General features: G+C 32.5%; 1 protein-coding gene across 5 annotated transcripts; it reads left to right on the top strand.

The window, feature by feature from the left end:
• The first annotated feature begins 616 nt into the window (after positions 1-616).
• LOC111401836 (nuclear transcription factor Y subunit A-7-like) lies at positions 617-5,163 on the top strand. 5 transcript variants are annotated; one of them, XM_023029764.1, is made up of 7 exons: positions 617-762; positions 1,106-1,156; positions 2,841-2,974; positions 3,165-3,251; positions 3,341-3,493; positions 4,284-4,310; positions 4,501-5,163. In XM_023029764.1, the coding sequence occupies exons 2-7, from the start codon at positions 1,129-1,131 to the stop codon at positions 4,678-4,680; spliced, it is 609 nt and encodes a 202-aa protein (XP_022885532.1). In that variant the 5' UTR covers positions 617-762; positions 1,106-1,128; the 3' UTR covers positions 4,681-5,163. The 5 variants fall into 5 exon arrangements, with proteins under 5 accessions (XP_022885532.1, XP_022885531.1, XP_022885535.1 ...); XM_023029763.1 differs by having other exon boundaries at positions 3,329-3,493; XM_023029767.1 differs by lacking the exon at positions 1,106-1,156 and having other exon boundaries at positions 3,329-3,493.
• The last annotated feature ends 14,378 nt before the right edge of the window (positions 5,164-19,541 follow it).

Below are 19,541 nucleotides of genomic sequence, written 5' to 3'. Positions count from 1 at the left end.
CATAGAAGTTAACAAAATTGGCTAAATTATTTATGCCTCAAATCTTTTATCAACATGCAAAAGATACTAAACATGCATATAAATTTCACATATATAAAAATTAAAGATATAACTAATATGTAACAGATTCAAAAAACAGAATAAATACTGAAAGTATGTGGAAAAATGATCCAGTATGAATAAAAAAAGTGGATTAATATGTGTTCAGATTACACATACAAACGTGAATTAGAATTAATATGTATGTCAATGAAAAGTAGAGAAAAATAAGCAACATCGTTATGATGCATGTGTATATTGAAATATTTCACATGCTACCAAATTAATTTTGGTACACGTGATAAATATTCATGCCTATAAAAGTTATTACATTCACTAAATTTTAAAAAATTAAGCTATCGTGCTGATAATGTGTTATAAAAGCGAAGAAAAGAAAAGCGAATAGAGAAAAATCAATAGGTTTATATGTGTTTTATTAAAAACCAAAGTCATGTATTTATAGGGTAGAATCAGGGATACAACAGTAATAATTTTTAGGACTGTACGGGGGGTGTGTGTGTGTATATATATCGTTGTTAGGGTGGCAAAATGGTAAATAATATTATTAAAATTTCATTTGCTACTGGCGACTCTTCTTTTTCCTGGTCTCCGCAGACCGGACAACAATTCAGTTTTCGTCCAAAGAGAATAAAAGCCCCAGGCGCCAGAGTTTTCAGAAGGAAGACACCGATAATTGACATCCCTGTGAATTTTCTTCGTCAGGTGAAAATTTTCCCACTTTTAATTAAAATATTGAAATGATAATTTGAATTAAATTTTAGGATTCCGTTTTCCCTCTTGTTTGTTGTTATTGAATTATTATCTCTTAGGCTTGTAGCGTATTCAATTCAATCGGAATTATGATGGAGCTAATTTTATTTAGAATTTTTCACGAAAATGAAGTCGGTTTACCTCCTGGGTATTATTTGGAACTGTTATTTGAGTAATATTTTTGATACGAACACGTACTCTGAGTTATATGTTTGGCTCATGGCTTTGTCAAGCTTTAATCTGCATGTTTGCTTGTTGATCATATTAATATACATTGTTCTATCTGGATTGTCAGGTCTGAACGCATTCAGCACCATTATGACATCATCTATTCATAGCCTCTCCGGTAAATTTTTTTTTTTTTTTTTTTAATACTCATGACACATGACCATTTTTCTCTTCTTTTTATTTTTTATTTTCTTAGAATGTAGTCGGTTACCCCTAGGCGTAGAATTCAGAGAACTAAACAAGGTGTACCATTTTTTCATTGATACACGACGATGGAAAATTTTCAGGGAAGTGAATGGAAATATGATAACATTTCAATGGCAGATAAAGATCACTGATTGAGTAATTAATATTTTATTTTAGGCTACATAAAAAAAAAAAAAAAAAAAAAAAAAAAAAAAAAAGCGACGTTAATCATTGTAATGTGGCATTTTGCTGCAGGAGAAGTTGTAGGTAGTCTATCCCTATGATGTGATGATACGATCACATTATGATGTTTGTTTCTTTGAGATCTGTATCCATGAGTTTCTTGATGCTTTGTTATACATCAAAGGATCGTATAATCCCCTTGTTTGCTGCGAAGTAAGGACTGTAATAACAAGCAATTGAATTTTACCAGTAAGAACTTTATCTCACTCCGTCGTCATTTTTGTATAGTTAAAAATCTAACACCAGTGGAAGTGAGTCTGAATTAAAGTTGTTAGTTAAACTACCACCTCAGCCAAAATAGATTCATCCACCTGGTGCTGGTATCCTAATGAATGTACCGCACCAATATGCTCCATCAACTGAAAACTATTTCTGAACCAGTGACTTAGCATTGTATCATTACTGGAAACATAAGATATTGTATTTTATTCATTGAAAAATCGTAAAAACTGTTTCAATTCATGTAAAGCTTGGCCATCTCAAAAATTTCCTGCAACTCAAGCTTCTTTCTATCTCATTCTGTGGCTTCAGCTTTGGTCAGTTAATGGGTACCTTATTCCCTGACTAATAGATCAACTTTAATAATTAACACCTCTATATGTAAAGCTCGCCAATCAAGATCAATGGCCAATTGATACTGGTAGCCATTGCTCTTCTGGTATAGAAGTTCATTGATGCTAATGTATGATTCACATAGATGCACTTCCATTTTATAAGGCAGTAAGGAATTTTGAATATATTTTTCAGAAGACTCGGATCTTTGAACTTGAGACTGGGAAGGTAAGCGAGACAAAAATTGGTGTTAGGGAGGAGGACAGTGATATTTGAATGCACCAGATTTTCATTAGTTCCATTTAGGAATGGAAGTATTAAATCTCTAGTAGGATTAATGGGAAAAATGAACTTGGGATACACGTTCCTCTTGAAGCAATGCATTGTTTATTGAAAGGATTAAGCAATGAAGTTATGGTGTATACTGGCAGTCTGGCAATGACCTTTTTGGCACAATTTGGTGCCTTTGGCTTATTTATATGATTGTTGCATTTTCATGGTTGCACTCAAATAATAAAACAACAAAGAAGTGGACTGAGGTTTAGTGTCTTGACCTATTAAGGGGCTAAACTGCATCTGCTTTTGGTTAGGTCGTTGTTTTTTGTCATCGTCTCTAAAAACAAATATGATACCCTTACCTTTTGAAAGAAAATATGCATTCTTCTTTTTAAACGTAATTTGAAGCACTTATGGGTCTTATCTTCTTTTCTTTTTTTCTTTTTTTCACGTGAAACTTGAACTTTTTAAATCTCCCTCCTGAAGTTAGTTTTAATGCTTAAATGCTATGTGTTTTGATTATGTGGTAAATTTGTGTGATCCAGATAATAGTGAGGCCGATGAACAACAGAAGCACGCAGAGCCTCAGGTTCAGTCTAATGTGATGTCTTATACTGGTATTGCATTGCCAAATATGAATTATGCAACGTCCACACAACTTGGAGCTGAAAATGCCGTGGTACTATTTGAAACAAAAGTGTTTTTATATTAATTTCAGCTGCGGTATATCGTCCTGAGAATTAGAAGTGTTGTTATCCACGACATATTTAGCTAATTTTATGCTTAAATTCTGATGTTAAGTAGAACAGTAAGCATGGATGATTACTTGTTCTTATTCTTCATCCCTCTTGATAAATTAAATATTGCAGGCACAAACACCTTATCTATATTCAGATCCTTACTATAGAAGTATCTTTCCTCCTTATGATGCACAGCCTTATCCAGCCCAACCAATGGTACTTGTGCTAAAGCTCATCTTGATTAAACTTGCCTGTAGATTTGATATTTTGAGTTTGACTCTTCCTCAATTTAGGTCCACCATCAGTTAATGGGAATTCAGCAAGCTGGTTTGCCTTTGCCATCGGATGCAGTTGAGGTGCCTGTATTTGTCAATGCAAAGCAATATCATGGCATCTTGCGACGTCGACAATCTCGTGCAAAGGCTGAGTCTAAGCATAAAGTTGTCAAGTCCCGTAAGGTATTTTAGGGGATCATGCCCTGGCCTGTTGTTGCATTTCTCGATTACTTCATCCATTGGATTCAATCCAAATTATGCTTTGATGCACAAGCTTACTCCAGCATGGTGACTTGTGACTTCTTATTTGCTGGTTTGTTGATATAGATCTCTTTTAAACTTTTATTAAAACAAGAAGACGCACACTACATGAATCTTCATGCAGTGGAAATTCCTCCAAGCTTGTTTTGTGTGAGGAATTTAAGTAAATGGAAAGAAAATTGAAGGAATGGTCCTTTCATCTTTAGAAGGAACACCATATTCCAGATTCCTTTGTTTCCGTAGGTGGAGTTTGAGAGGAATAAATCAATTTATGAGAAGGGAGAACAGCAATGATTAATTTTTTCGGTAGAAAGGAGAATCAAGTTTTTATTCTGAGAAGTACCTCTATCAATTTACTACTGTAACCCTTCCTTGTCATAGAGTACGCTTTATTCATATAATTCAGAAGATCATGAGAGAAATGTTCAAATGGTAAACTTCTATCTTTTTTCCTTCTAATTATGTGGTGTTTCAAAATCTTTAGTGGAGAGAGAGCATAACCTCCCATTTTTCTTCATATGCAATCAATGGGACCATTTCATATTTTATTTCCTGACTATTCAATCTTTCCACCTCAACTCTTATTTTTTTTTTTTGGTAATTATACCCCAAAGCGACACGTGTGAACAGGCAGAGTATCTGAAAATTAGATAATGCTGAGATTTTTAATCATCGTTTCTTGACATCATTAAATTTTTGTTTGTCATTGCAGTGCTGCTCTGTTTCTGGAATGGCTAAGGTCTGGTCAGTTGGGTTGTTTTAGGTTTTAGTGTTACCATAAAAAGGGGATGCAGGAGGCTGAAAAATTATAAATAGGCAAAGGCATTTATGCATTGAATAGTCTGACCCTATTATGATCTTTCCCACTTATAGGGCATATGTTTTCAAGTATCCAAGCATTATTACTAACCATCCAACTTATTTTGCAGCCCTATTTGCATGAGTCTCGACATTTGCATGCTGTGAGAAGAGTTCGGGGAAAAGGAGGCCGGTTTAAAAAGAAGAGTGAGAACCAGCAGCAGGAGGTTGAATCAGGTGAGGAATCACAGGCCAACTTCAATCTGAATTCTGACAAAAAAGATCCTAGTTCCTTGGAAAGTGCCTCCTGAAGATTTGAGTTTCTGCTTGTGTCCATAACGGGACACATAGAATAGTTGCTGGGGGGGAAAAAAAGCAAGGATACTGCTGCTTGGTGCCAACTTGTAGTGTTAGTTTCAGTGGTTTATAGGTCAGATAGGTTCTGAAATATTAGCGTTCCATGTAAAAATGAAGCCATAAGTTTGTAGGGAGTTGCGAAATTGCTAGAGGTCGTGAATTTCAGATGTATAGAAGTAGTTAAATTCTCAAGTGATGGTTCTCCCTTGAGGAATGTTAGTTGAGTTGCTGTAGAATTTCTTTTGGAGTTCTAACTTTACAGAATTTAGATTTGCAACCCAATGTTTAGAGTTATTTAGCGGTAGGATTATGATATATTAAGGTTGATTATGTGTAGCATAATGTGGTTTTGTGTTATCATTATTGTTAATATGCACAATAATTTAGTCTCCTTGGCCGAAAACTTTTGGTTGAAGAGGATATTTTCTCGTGGTTTCTTTGTTCTCTTATTTTCTTCCCCTGTTTGTGAATTATAATTGTTAGAAATGTTAATTGGGAGCCAGTAGTTGCTGCAAAAGCTTCCGATTTATTTTCATGTTGGTCCTGATGGTAGTCCTATTTCGTCGTATCTGTTGTTCCCTCTTTTTGGGTTTTGTAAACACTGGGGATACGTTTGATTGCAAGCATGAAATTTTTATGGAAAGAAAATAAATTTTGGGGCAATTCAATTGTCGAAAACTTATTTGCATAGAAATTGTCAATTAAATGTGTATGATTGATTTAATTTTCAACTTAGGGTCCGTTTGATTGTAAAGATGGAATTGAATTGAATTGAAAAAAAAATCTAGGGAATTGAATTGTTTAGAAATTGTTTTTCTGGGAATTGTAAATTATTGTGTTTGATTGGTATAATTTTTCACGTGGAAAATGCTGAAATAAAAAATATTTTTTGGTGTTCGTTTGACTATATTTTACATGAAAATTGTCAATTAAAATGATAGAATTTACTGGTATTGGGAATGAAATTTATTTTTATTGCCCAAAAAAAAAAATTTCAAGAAAATCATCTATCTTTTGGTATTCGTTTGACTTTGATTTTCCTTGAAAACCAAGAAAATACCAATTCTCAATACAAGCAAGAAAATACAATTCCATGGAAAATAAACCATATCAAATACACAAAATTGAAAAAATGTGAAATTCGAATTCCATTTTTCATGGAATTCGAACCAATCATACAGGGCCTTATAGTAGTTCATTTTTTATTGACGGGTAAATGTGAGAGAGTGGATAGATGAGTGAGAGTAAATTCTCTGAAAAATAAAATCATGTTCCCCCCTAAAGAAAATATTTTTCACGGAAAGAATATCAATCAAATAATACAAAAGTAAGAATTTTGGTGAAAAAACATATTTTCCATGTAAAGTATTGACAATCAAACACACCCTAATTTGTTTTATGCATCCCGTGTAGTTTATGGAGTATAAGACGTATGTAATGTTCAGTATAATACTTTTTTTCATCTCAAAATTGCAGTGTAGAGTGGATAACTAGATTTTTCGGTTTAGATTCTTGTCACCATTAATGTTACTTTTAATCCAAAATGATGCTCGATTAGAAGAGAAAAGCTCAAACCAATTGAAAAAGAGAAGAAATAAGAATGATTTACGAAAATGTGCATAAGGGTTAAATTGTCGCGAGTGAGTATAATTTGAAAGTGTTATCTGATTCTGCACTTTTTTTGTCAGGTGACCAATGATCATTAAACTTTTAGGGTCAAATTTTGTCATTTAGGGATCCGTTTTAGCATTTTTATGTTTTGAGTTAGTTTAAGGATTTTTTTATTTTATTTTACTTTTACAATATTTTAATTCTATTCAAATTTGATGTATATTCGTATTTGTCTACTGAATTGGGATTTTGATTGTAACTCTTTAAATATTTGTCAAGGGTTTGAAAAATTGTACAGCCATTTTTGAATAATAATATTTCAGTTTTTCTATAAGATGTGATCCTAATATTTCTCATGTCCGTTTGAATGAAATTCAAGCAACACTTGTTCGTGTGTTACGAACAAAAACCTTTTATTATTATTCATGTTCTTGTCCTGCGCTACATAATCAATAAGAAATAGCAGTTGCTGCTTTGAATGTTAAATTATTGATACTAAATGAATATAATTTAACTTTTAATTAAGTGAAATTGGATGCTAATTAGCATATATGGATGCAAACAATGAACATTCTCGAATGTGAATTCTAATTAATTGAATGAATGTAAATGATAATTAATTGAGAATTAATGACAGGGACATTAACGTGAATGTAAATGTAGAATTCTAATTAATATTAATTAAATGAATATAAATATTAATTAATTGAGAATTAGTGACATGGAATACAGGCATGAAAAATGATTTTATAGTATCAATTATATTTTATAAATTAAATACATATCAAAAAAGGGAAATTAAGGTATTATTGAAATGGGTGGAATTGTAATAAAGCTATAATCGTCCAAAAAATGATTTTCACTTGATGTGATATTTAATATATTATAGATAGATATGCATTGCTTTAGTTATGGTTTGCAAGCTTGTTGTTTATATGCTTTGCTAACAGACAGCAGCTTAAAAAGGACACTAATTAACAACATTAAAGACAACATTCTATTCCTATTCCAATCATAATGCCATTCACCGCAACATATTTGTCTGTCTTTGGCTCATGTTTACAAATACTCAAATTATTTTTTATTCATACAAAGTGTGATTCATATTACCGCACAGACTATTAATTTGTTTTATGGTAACTTTGATTTGGCGTCAATTCATTAATTAGTTGTATGGTTGCTTTCAACCACAAAATCAATCTTGGTTTCCTGTTTGTCCCATTTTTTGGACACTTCAACAATAATAATCATATTCTTTGACATCACTCTAATCATAACGAAACATTATAATAAGATTTTGGGGTATTATTAATTTTTAGGTTGTTCCCTTGCATGGGCATCCAATCAAGGTTTGTTTCAAGGAAATTGGTGGTTGTACACCATTCTGTATGGTTTATAGCCCTCTCATATGAGGAAGGGCTCACCATGAATAAAACAATCGTGGGCTCCCTATTATGAGGAGGCTGTACACCAAGCACAACTCTTGTTTCAATGACTACCTTTATAATTTACATATACAATTGACGAAATATGATCCATGCATACATACATGTACGTGTGTACAGTAACAGTCTTGTTGAAGAGATGATGCTAAACTCACTGTAGGTATTTTCAGTCCTAGAAGTAAACAAAATAATAAAAGAAAATGAAAGAACATCGAAGATTTTTCGCCCTTAGGCCCGGATGTTCACCCACAAAGGGCTAATCACCGCATTAAGTATTCACTTTAAGTGGTTATCGCTCCAATCCACTAGAACTAACAAAAATATCAAGTGTTTAAGGATTATAACACAATAAATCTGAAAAAATCTAGCCTTCAGACTCTGAAAAACACGAATTCTCACTCACGCAAATTATACCAAAGTAACCAGTACCAAACACTCAATCAGTGAGAAGAATCATTACAAGAATACTATAATCTATACTAGATCTCACCAAGAACATCTAGAAACCAAGAGATTACAGATGAAAACCAAGAGTTTTCAGAGAAGGGACGAACAGAGAACAAGACACACGAAAACCCTAGAAGTCTCTCGAAATCGTGGTAAGTGAAAAGTTTAGGGCTAAGTAAAATGAAAAACCACTTGCATCTAACGGTTCAGCCGACTCCACTTGACATCGTCTGATCCATCCAGTTAAAACAAACTAAAGTCGCAATTGGAGAAAACACGAGTTTGCACAAGTGGGGACAAACCGGGTCACATTCAGTTAAAAGGGCCCATCTATTTGGGCTGCATAATTGGGCTCCAAAAAACACTTAAATGTCGAGCATAATATTCAACATTCTCCACCTTGCTTGACATTTTGGGTTTCATGACGATTAGAGAATAACTTTTTCTTTAGGTTTCATTTACTCTTATTTCCTGCAAAAAAAAATAAAAAAAAAAATAATAATAATAAATAAATAAACTTTAATTAGTAACAATATTTAGGAGATTTAAGCAATCCCTAAATTTATGTAAAGAAAGTATTTTTGTTCCCATATCAGCTGGATTACACTTATAATTTCTTTTTCTATGATATCCCTTATGAAATGAAATTTCACGTCTATATGTTTAGTTCTATCATGAAAAATTGGATTTCTACTAAGATGTGTAGCTGATTGACTGTCAGAAAATATAGTAGCATTATTATCAGAAAAACCAATTTCATTTAACAGATTTCTCACCTAGATTCCTTCCTTTACAACATCTGTAGCTGCAATATATTCAGCTTCTGTTGATGACAAGGCAACCAATTTTTGCAGCTGTGAGTTCCAACTTATGCAGGTATCATTTAGAGCAAAGACATATGCAGATGTTGATTTTCTATTGTTACAATTACCAGCAAAATCTGAAGCAACATAACTTTTGAGTTTTATCTCTGTTTTACCTTTACTAAACATTAATCCTAAGTGTGATGTTCCTTTTAAATACCTTAACAATCATTTCATTGCTTCCCAATGATATTTACCTGGATTACTCATATATCTACTTAAGACACTAATAGCAAAGGCAAGATCAGGTTTGGTACAAACCATGATATACATAATTGATCTAACAGCATTTGCATAAGGCACCTTTTTCATTCTATTTCTTTCTATTTTAGTTTTAGACACTGCTTTGCAAAAAATTTAAAATGGCTGCCTAAAGGAAAAGTGACTTCTTTGGCTTCACTCATAGAATATTTACATAATATTTTTGAAATATAGGATTGTTGAGTAAGGAATAGATTGTGATTATCTCTATTTCTCCTAATTTCCATTCCTAAGATCCTCTTGGCAGAACCTAAATATTTCATTTCAAATTCTTGTTTTAACTTTTATTTAATATTGTTTATCTCAGTTGAATCATATCTAGCAAGTAACATATCATCAACATATAACAGGAGATAATAAGATTTAGGTCCTCCATTTCCTTTATTGTAAAAGCAAGGATCATATTCACTTCTATTAAAATCAAGACTTTTAATGAAAGTATCAAACCTGATGTACCATTATCTGGGGGCTTGTTTCAAACCATAGAGAGATTTCTGTAAAAGGCAAACACAGTTTTCTTTGCCTTCCTATTCAAAATCTCTAGGTTGGGTCATATAAATCTTTTCATCTAAATCTCTATAGAGAAAAAGCAGTTTTCACATCTAATTGTTTTAATTCAAAATTAAAATGTGAATCAAGAGCAAGTAAGATTCTTATAGAAGTATATTTGACTATAGGAGAGAAAATCTCATTGTAGTCAATTCCTTCTCTTTGATTAAAGCCTTTTGCAACTAATCTCACCTTGAATCTAACATTTCCATTTTTTTGGTCACCTTCCTTTATCTTTTAGACCCACTTCCAGTCAATAACTCTTTCCCCTTTAGGTTTAATTACCAAAATCTATGTCTTATTTTTTGTTAATGAAAGCATTTCATCCTTCGTAGCTAAAAGCCAGTGCTGTGCATTTTTCCCTTCAATAGCCTCTTCATAAGTTTCAGGCTCATTGTCCAAAAATTGTTGCACACTAAGTGCAGTGATAAACTCAGGCCACTATATCTTATAGGTGGTCTAATTTCTCTTCTTTCTCTATCCCTAGCAAGATGGTAATCTTCTAAGGGATTTGTTTGTTGTTCAGGTTCAGAAACAGGTTCAGTATCCTGTTCCTGAGGTTCCTCCACCTCATGTTGATATTCATTTTCAAGGTTTGGGTCCCTGATAGTTACTTCAGATTGCAGGAAATGTCTATTTTTAATAGTTTCAGTGACTGTAGTATCTTTTCCTTTAATACAAGGAAAATCTATCTCATTAAAGATGACATTCCTACTAATTACAACTCTATAACCTCCTTGATCTTTTAGCCAAATTATGTAACCTTTAACACCTTCTTCATATCCCAAAAACATACCTTTCATAAATCTGGGTTCTAATTTTCCTTCATTTTGATGTACATAAGCTGCACATCCAAAGATCCTAAATTTGGAGTAGTCAACAAGGTGACCATTCCAAACATGGTCAGGTGTATCATAATCTAGTGATTTTGTAGGACATTTATTTATTAGAAAAGAGGCAGTTTTCACAGCTTCCCCCCAGAACAATTTTGGAAAGCCTGAACTTATTAACATACATCTCACTCTTTCTAATAGAGTCCTATTCATTCTTTCTGCTAACTCGTTCTGTTGAGGTGTATAGGTTACAGTCCTATGTCTTAATATTCCATTTTCCTTACAAAAATTGTCAAATTCTTTATTACAAAATTCAAGGCCATTATCAGTCCTAAAAGCTTTAACACTTTTATTTATTTGATTTTCAACAAGAATTTTCCAAGTGATAAAGCTTTGACAAGTATCAGATTTATTTTTCAAAAGTATGACCCAGTTTTTCCTTGAAAAATCATCGACAATCAATAGGTAATATTTAAAACCAGAATAGGTGGACACAGAAGCTGGTCCCCATAAATCTACAAGCAAATAATCAAGAGTAGATTTAGATTATGGGTACCAGTAGCAAAAGGAAGTTTCTTTTGCTTCCCATATATGCAGTGTTCATAAAAGGACATTTTTTTCTATTTTATCTTTTCCTAAAACACCTTGTTTCTTAAGAACATGTAGGCTCTTATCACCTATGTACCCCAACCTTTTATGCCAAACTTCAGATTTATGAGACAGCAATACATTTATAGCAATGTTTTGATTCTTTAGATGTACAGTCTTTAAGGCATATATGCCATTTGATTTTTCTACTTGCATAACTTTTGCAAAATTCTTTTGGAGTGATAGAATTCCTTTGGTTATGATTGTATTAAAACCTTCATCATCAAGAGTTCCTAAAGAGATTAAATTTCTCTTTAATTTTGGAATATATCTAACTTTATTTAAAATCAGCACATTTCCATTTTCAAGTTTTAATACAATCTTACCAATGCCTTTAATTTTGCAAGAAAAATCATTTCCTATTATTACATGTCCCCTATTAATTTGATAAAGATCAGCAAAATATTCTTTATGAGGTGACATATGGAATGTACATCCAGAATCAAGAATCCAGTCATCTTTGACTAGGAATGGACATGTCACATAGACTTGTCTATTTGAGGCTGCAGCTTCTTCATAAGCTATAGCAGCCCCACCTTCAACCTTATTAGTCATTTTCAATTCCTCAATTCTTTTTATACAGTCTTTAATAGAATGACCCATTTTTCCACAAAAATAACATTTTCTACCTTTGGCCTTATTGTTGTTTTTATTAAATTTTGATTTCCCCTTTTGAATAGTTCCAGTAAAATCTTCTGGTTTTCCAAATTTTTTGTTCATATTTTGATTAAAAATATTTTTCTTGAAAGAAGAATTTCCTCTAATATTGTAACTTACTCCAGTTGTGGAGGTTTTAGATTCACTTTTGAATTCTAATTCCTCATTCCTCAAGGAAGTAGTGATGATATCAACAGTTACAAATGTTCTACCATATTCAAGGGCATGTTTTACTTCTTTGTATATATCAGGCAGAGACGACGGGAAGGCCACAAATTTTTTATCATCGGAAAGAGTTTCATCACTGTTGGTGATATCTTGTGATAGTTTGTTAAATCTATCAAGATTCATTTCGAGATCACTATTAGGGTCAAATTTGAAGCTGAAAAATTGTTTCCACAAGTAACATTTATTTGGAAGAGTTTTGGTTTGATAGAGAGATTCAAGCTTTGTCCAAATTTCAGCTGCAGATTTTGTTTTTCCTATCTCTCTAATCACACTATCAGATAAATACAAGAAAATTGTACTCCAAGCAATTTCATCTTGATCAGTCCTTCTATTTTCAGTAATTTCAGGACCCCATGATTCATCTATAGCTTTCACACACCTTTGTTGCATTAAAAGAGCCTTCAATTTTTGACTCCAGAAACTAAAGTCTCCTTTGCCATTCCAGATTTCAATATCAATCTTAGTGCTTGCCATTATTTTTAAAAATTTTAACAATCTTTTGGCCAATGCAAGTTGAGGTATGTAGTGTGAGAGAAAAGAAAATTTATATGCACAAGTGTATACACAAAGTATCAGTTTGGAGTTGATTCTCACACAGATAACACAGAGAACAGGTAAATCAGGTAACCAATAAACCATAAAACAATTATTTTCGACAGATAAATTTCACAGCTAATATTGAGGAAGCCGTTAAACCCAATCCCCTCAGATTCTAGGGTTCTCGTATGAAACCCTAGACAAAGGTAGATCCAGGTGGGCTTCAACCAAGAAAAAATAGAGTTATCTGAAGAATCGAGAAAATTAGGTTCTGGGTTAAAAACTCGTTACCAAACTCGTCTCAGGCCAATAGTGAATACCAAGACTATTTTACTTTTCCACCAAGGCAATGACACGAACTCCTTTAAAAATATGGATTTATAAAGATCGAAAGTTCTTACCATCAAGAACACCACAGAAGGCAATATCGAAGATTATATAAATAGATCGAAGCGCTCTGATATCATTGTAGGTATTTTCAGTCCCAGAAGTAAACAAAATAATAAAAGAAAATGAAAGAACACCGAAGATTTTTCGCCCTTAGGCCCGGATGTTCACCCACAAAGGGCTAATCACCACGTTGAGCATCCACTTTAAGTGGTTATCGCTCCAATCCACTAGAACCAACAAAAATATCAAGTGTTTAAGGATTACAACACAATAGATTTGAAAAGATCTAGCCCTTAGACTCTGAAAAACACGAATTCTCACTTACGCAGATTACACCAAAGTAACCATCACCAAACACTCAATCAGTGAGTAGAATCATCACAAGAATACTCTAATCTATACTAGATCTCACCAAGAACACTTAGAAACTAAGAGATTACAGATGAAAATCAAGAGTTTTCAAAGAAAGGACGAACAGAGAACAAGACACACGAAAACCCTAGAACTCTCTCGAAATCGTGGTAAGTGAAAAGTCTACGGCTAAGTAAAATGAAAAATCACTTGCATCCAACGGTTCAGCCGACTCCACCTGACATCATCTGATCCATCAAGTTAAAACAAACTAAAGTTGCATTTGGAGGAAATATGAGTCTGCACAAGTGGGGGCAAACCGGGTCACATTCAATTAAAAGGGCCCCTCTATTTGGGCAGCATCATTGGGCTCCAAAAAACACTTAAATGTCGAGCTTAATATTCAACACTCACAAATCAGTTCTTAATTTAGCGATACAAGATATATTCGAGCCATTATATTACACCACCACCACCACCACCACCTCCTCCTCCTCCTCCTCTTCTTTTTTCAGCATTAAAATTAACTGCAGCCCACGTTTTCAGTTGCATGACTTCACAGAAGTTGTATTTCACTAACAAGTTCACCCACTCTGCAAAAAGGTATTTAATTAATGTGGTATAAATTAACAATCACATTTGGTAGAACTCAATTTTAAAACCAACTTGTAAATGAGATGTACACTAATTGTCAATTCACAAAGCAAATCTTAGTTTTATAATATATGATATGATTAGAGTCCATATTTCATACGTGTGTATCTATGTATGTACAGAGAGTGAGAGAGAGAGAGAGATGTGAAACGGAAGCAAAGGCACACAATTTTAAAGGAAGAGATGAGAGAAGAGAATTAAGTTTGCATGGTGTGGGGTTGAAGGGGGGGGGGGGGGGCTCAATTAGTTTTGGCCCACCAGGGTAGCTGGAAATGGAGCTTCGACTTTTCGTTTAAACTTTGCAAATCACACAACGGGAAAAGGAAAAGGTGGTGGGGACCGTTACCTTCTCGCAAGAGTCTATCCTCCACAATCAAAAGGAAAGGTAACAAATTATTATTATTAAAAAAGAAAAAAATGATGTGTGAGTTTTATTTCCAACAAGTTATTCTTTCAACTATCGAATTAGAATTACGATTTTCGATTCATCATAGTTTATTAAATATCGCTTAAACTCCCTCACATATTATTAATAAATTGAATTGAACTTCAACATTTAGGATTCTCATATTTGGCCATAGCTCACCAAAATCATCATAGAGCTTGACTGTCTGTAGTTAAAAAATATTGATTGTGTCGTATTTAACAAAAAATAGTCATAGTTGAATGTGCAACATTTGTTTTAAAATGTTTTATAGGTGTCATAAAAATAATATTATAAGATGTGTGAATATAAAAAATAATTAATACAAATTATTAATGTGAAATGAAGTTTTGACTCAAATGAAATCAAAAAAACAGTTTGTGAAAACAATTTAAATAGTTAAGGAAATCAATTAAAATAATCTTTCTATTTACTCTTTTGATTTGAATTGAACATACAAAGAATACTATCATTTTTTCATAGTCTCTTAACATACATTGAATATATCAATTAAAATTATTTATAATAGACATGCATTATGTCCCCCTCATTTACCTTTTTGGTATCTAAACATTCGTTGTATAAATTAATTGAAAAAAAAAACTCTAAAAATATTCATCTTTTGTTCCAAAAATATTTTAATGAATTTAGGTTACTATCCAATCAAGTGGAATGAATATGTGTACAATGATCATAACTAAATAATTCATGATGATATTATTCAAATGATTAAATAAATCAAATACATATTGAAAAACAAAAAGCTAATGAATCTGTCAAATATGATTAAATAAATTAAATACATATTAAAAAACGAAAAGTAAGGCAATGAATATGTCAAAAGCACATTAATCATAAGTGTTGTCAATTTTATCCCGTAAGTGGACGGATCATAATAAATAGTAAATTAAATTTTTTGAGTTCGGGTTATCATTCCACGAGGACTATACTTTAATATTCAATTTATTATTCCTAACTTCTATTTGATGAAAAAAAATGATTGAATATGATTTTTAAATCTAATTACTAAAAATTTGAATGGATGTAACATAAAGTGATTTGGAATTCAAACAATAAATTGATGTTATGACGGAACAACTTCACTTATTGGTCACCTTTACTTCTAAAATTGAGATTCATAAAATCAAAGTAGCGTTCGGTCGAATTCTTCTATAGTATTCAATTTGCCCCTCTCAAGTTCTCATTGAACCTATTTAAATAATTCAATCCATATCTCTATGTGAATCAGTATTATTTAAACGAAATAACAGTTCTAAGAATTCCTATAGGATCGCAGCAATTAATATAGGTATCTCTATACGTTATATTAATTTACCGAATTTTAATATTTGGTCTAAACAAGAATTTGCATCTTTACGTAATTATTGTTCATGAAATTATTGAATAATTGGCCAGAAAATTCAAAGCATGAAAAATATAATTAAAATTCACACATAAAATATAAAATAACAAAGAGTCTGAAATAAAAGAAATAAAGATCCCAATAGATTACATTGTTCGCCCAAAAATTAAATTTAACTACACATATTAACGAGAGAAAAAGAAGAAATTCATCACCGGATTTGTAGTAAAGATGTAGAAGAAAAAGTAGAATTCTTGTACCAAAATCTCTTTCCCCTTCCAATCAATGCTTTAAATCTTCAATTGCTTGATGTTATCCTCCTTTGAATTTCTCTTTTGATTCTCCAATTATGTTATCTTGCCTCTCAATGTGTAAAGAATCCTTCAAAAGTGTTAGAAAGATGTATTTATAGGCGCCTCCTTCGTTTGTGTAGAAAGCAGTATTTTTATGGATTTCAAAATGGCTCAAAAACGCGCCCTAGACAATTCCGACGCAGTGCCTGAGCGCTAATCAGTGCCTGAGCGTTGTGAACAAATTCAAGTACTGCCTAAGCACTAATGGCAGCACATGGACGCTATGATTGCAGCGCCTAAGCGCTGACTTTTGGGGAAAAAATATCAGAAACGTAACGCTTGGGCGCTATCCCAGCGCTGTCGTCAATTCTATCTCACTGCACAACTTTCAATCTTTTTATCATAATTTTTTCTTTCGATATCCAATCGAGGCGATTCAAGATGCACTGGAAAGCTAACTCAAAGAGTTACAACTTTGCTTTAGATATCATTTTTAAATTCGATCATTTGTTAGTCAAAAGTGGGTCTCAATATTAGTCTAAAAACGACGCATACATTTCTTTGGTTGGAACTTGATGTGTGATCATAATTTGATTATATTTCGTCCCTGTGATGTCTTTCTTTATTCAATTGACTCTAAGAACTCTTAAATCTTCATCATGAAGTTTGACAAAACTTTTGAGTATTTGCACTTTAGTCCTCAAACTTTGAATCTCTTATAACTTAGTCCATTTTCTCTAATTTTGTCAACTTTTGCTTATTTCCTTCAATTTCTTGTACCATCATTGAATTTTATCTATTCAACACGAAATGAAATAATTTAGTCCATAATTCATACGAGAAGCAAATAAATATTATCGTTTAAAGCCTTGAATAAGTGTATTTTATACACTTATCAATAACTAAATAGTTGACAGTATAATTAATAATAATATTGTTAAATGATTCAAATGATTAATAAATTAAATACATATTAAAAAATAAAAAGCAGGGTATTGTTGAAATAATTAAATACATATTGTAAAACAAAAAGTAAGATATTATTGAAATAATAAAATTATAGTAAGAGAGAATTGTCCAGAAATAATTTTCACTTAATGTGATATTTAATATATTATAGATAAGTAGCTTAAAAGTAATTTAACATATTTTTAAACACAAACCAAATGTTGTGTGCATTTAGTCTGTCATAACCCAGTCACATATCCACAATATATCTAATCTATCTCTATCTAACTATATATATATATCTAAATACATATAAAAGAGGCGATTTTGGTTACTGTTCACAAGCCGTTTAAGTCGGCTCACAAGCCAAATTTTGCATCGGCTCAGCCATTAGTTTTTAAATGGGGGAGGCGTTGGAACTTGGAAATATCAGAGAGTGTCTTCTTGATTCTAGGATAGTCATTTGTTACCTTCTTTCTTCTTTCTTCCTCCTGAGACTCGGTAGACTAATCTGAAAATCTCTTCTTCTACGTTCGGTTTTCATTTTCACGGTTGCCTTAGCCATCTTACAAACTGGACTGTGGCAACTCTTTGTCTTCTCCAATTGTCGGCACCACACTGTCCTTATACTATATACACAACCATCAGATTCAGCTGTCGAATCATCCATCATACCCACTAATACGTTTCAAAGTTTGGGTTTTCATTTTCACGGTTGCCATCGTAATCTTACCTACACCAGACTGTAGCAACTCCGATGTCTTCCCAAACCCCGCTTTGATGCCTTTCTCCAACCGTCGGCACTGCACTGCCCTTGTACTATATACACAACCACCCGATTCCGATGATCACGGGTTTACCCGCCGTCGAATCATCCATCACACCCACTCCTCTGTTTCATAGTTCGAAAAGCTATCTCCTTCTCGACACCCGTGGCCCGAACTGCTGCAATGACCTCAAATCCTCGTCCCAAAAGTAGAAAATGATGGCTACGATTAGAGGAAATATGGGCAGAGGCATGTAAACTGTAAAGGCAAGTGAGTGTCCCAACTGATCTGGTGGTGCTGTTAATGATGTGTCTGCCATGTCTGGGTTTGTTAAGTTCTCTGTGTTTTTGGTTTGATCTTGTTGGATTGAGAATTTTAGACTTTTATTGACTTTTTATGAGTTCATTTTGATGATTAATATTAGGTTTATGTAATGAGAAGATACGTATTATGACTTTTCAAAGATCAAAGTTGTAATTTTGAAAGTTACCTGCAATGCTTTTGGATTGTTAAGGAAGTATAAATGACTACAATATTTCCTGCTAACTAATTAGCTTTCCTTTTTTGGGATTCAGAATTATATGGTTTATGTTTTCTTAGTTGTAGTTTTGTAGCAATTAGTGTTATTTTTAAGTTACGAAACCGGTGTTGGAAGCTGGGGGCAAAAGTAGAGTTTGAATGATGAGAAATGATTTTAGTTTATTACAAAATTATATTGGCTCGAAAATTTTTTGGATGAGTACTTAGCTTGACACAAATTGTTTGTTGAAATTTCATGAGTTATTATAATCTTTTTTTACTTTCGTCATTTTGCGTTCCTCCTTTGTGGAAGTCTAGAAAAGTATAGTGCATGTTTTATGCAATAATTGGACAAGTAATGTCTTAGACCCATTAAACTTAACATCCTTCCATTTGTATTCCTAAACTTAACAATTAGAAAGACTTCATCTGGAAGTTATTTTACCAAGAAAAAAAAAATGAAAAAAAAGATGAAATTGCACATCAAAACATTCTGCGTGTAGTGTACAATTATGAGATCAATTTCATCATTTTGTAAACTGTGAGTTATTTATGCCAAGGAAAATAAAATTGCAAAAATTCATGTGACTAGACACAAGGAATCAACCAATGAATTAGAATAAAAGATGACTGTTTAAATGATGAATCATATGCTCATGTATAAGTGTATAAATTGAGCTTCAGTTCCAAGTCTTAATGTCCATGCTATATTTGTTAACTGTAATGTGTCTTGTTTCTTTCAATTCATATATTTAATATGTTACTTGTATGGATCCATTATCTTTTTCACTTATTTGCTCTTAATGTTGAGAATTTGTGGTTGATTATTCAGTTAAGGGTGAAGCCAGAAATTTCAGGCATCTCTTGTATATTATTGATGATAGGAAATCTTCAAAAAATAAAGAAAATGCCTTGTATGATTTTATATAATCCATCATGATGTAGAGAAACTCCAAATAATCTATTCTTTTGGTAGAGCAATGCTTAGAAAAGATGTGAAAGTATTTCTTTTGCAAGACCTTTTCAT

The sequence above is a fragment of the Olea europaea genome, chromosome 10 (genome assembly GCF_002742605.1).
Source record: "Olea europaea var. sylvestris chromosome 10, O_europaea_v1, whole genome shotgun sequence".
Lineage (NCBI taxonomy): Eukaryota > Viridiplantae > Streptophyta > Magnoliopsida > Lamiales > Oleaceae > Olea > Olea europaea.
Note: the sequence above shows the minus strand (reverse complement) of the source record. Positions and strands in the feature narration are given on the sequence as shown.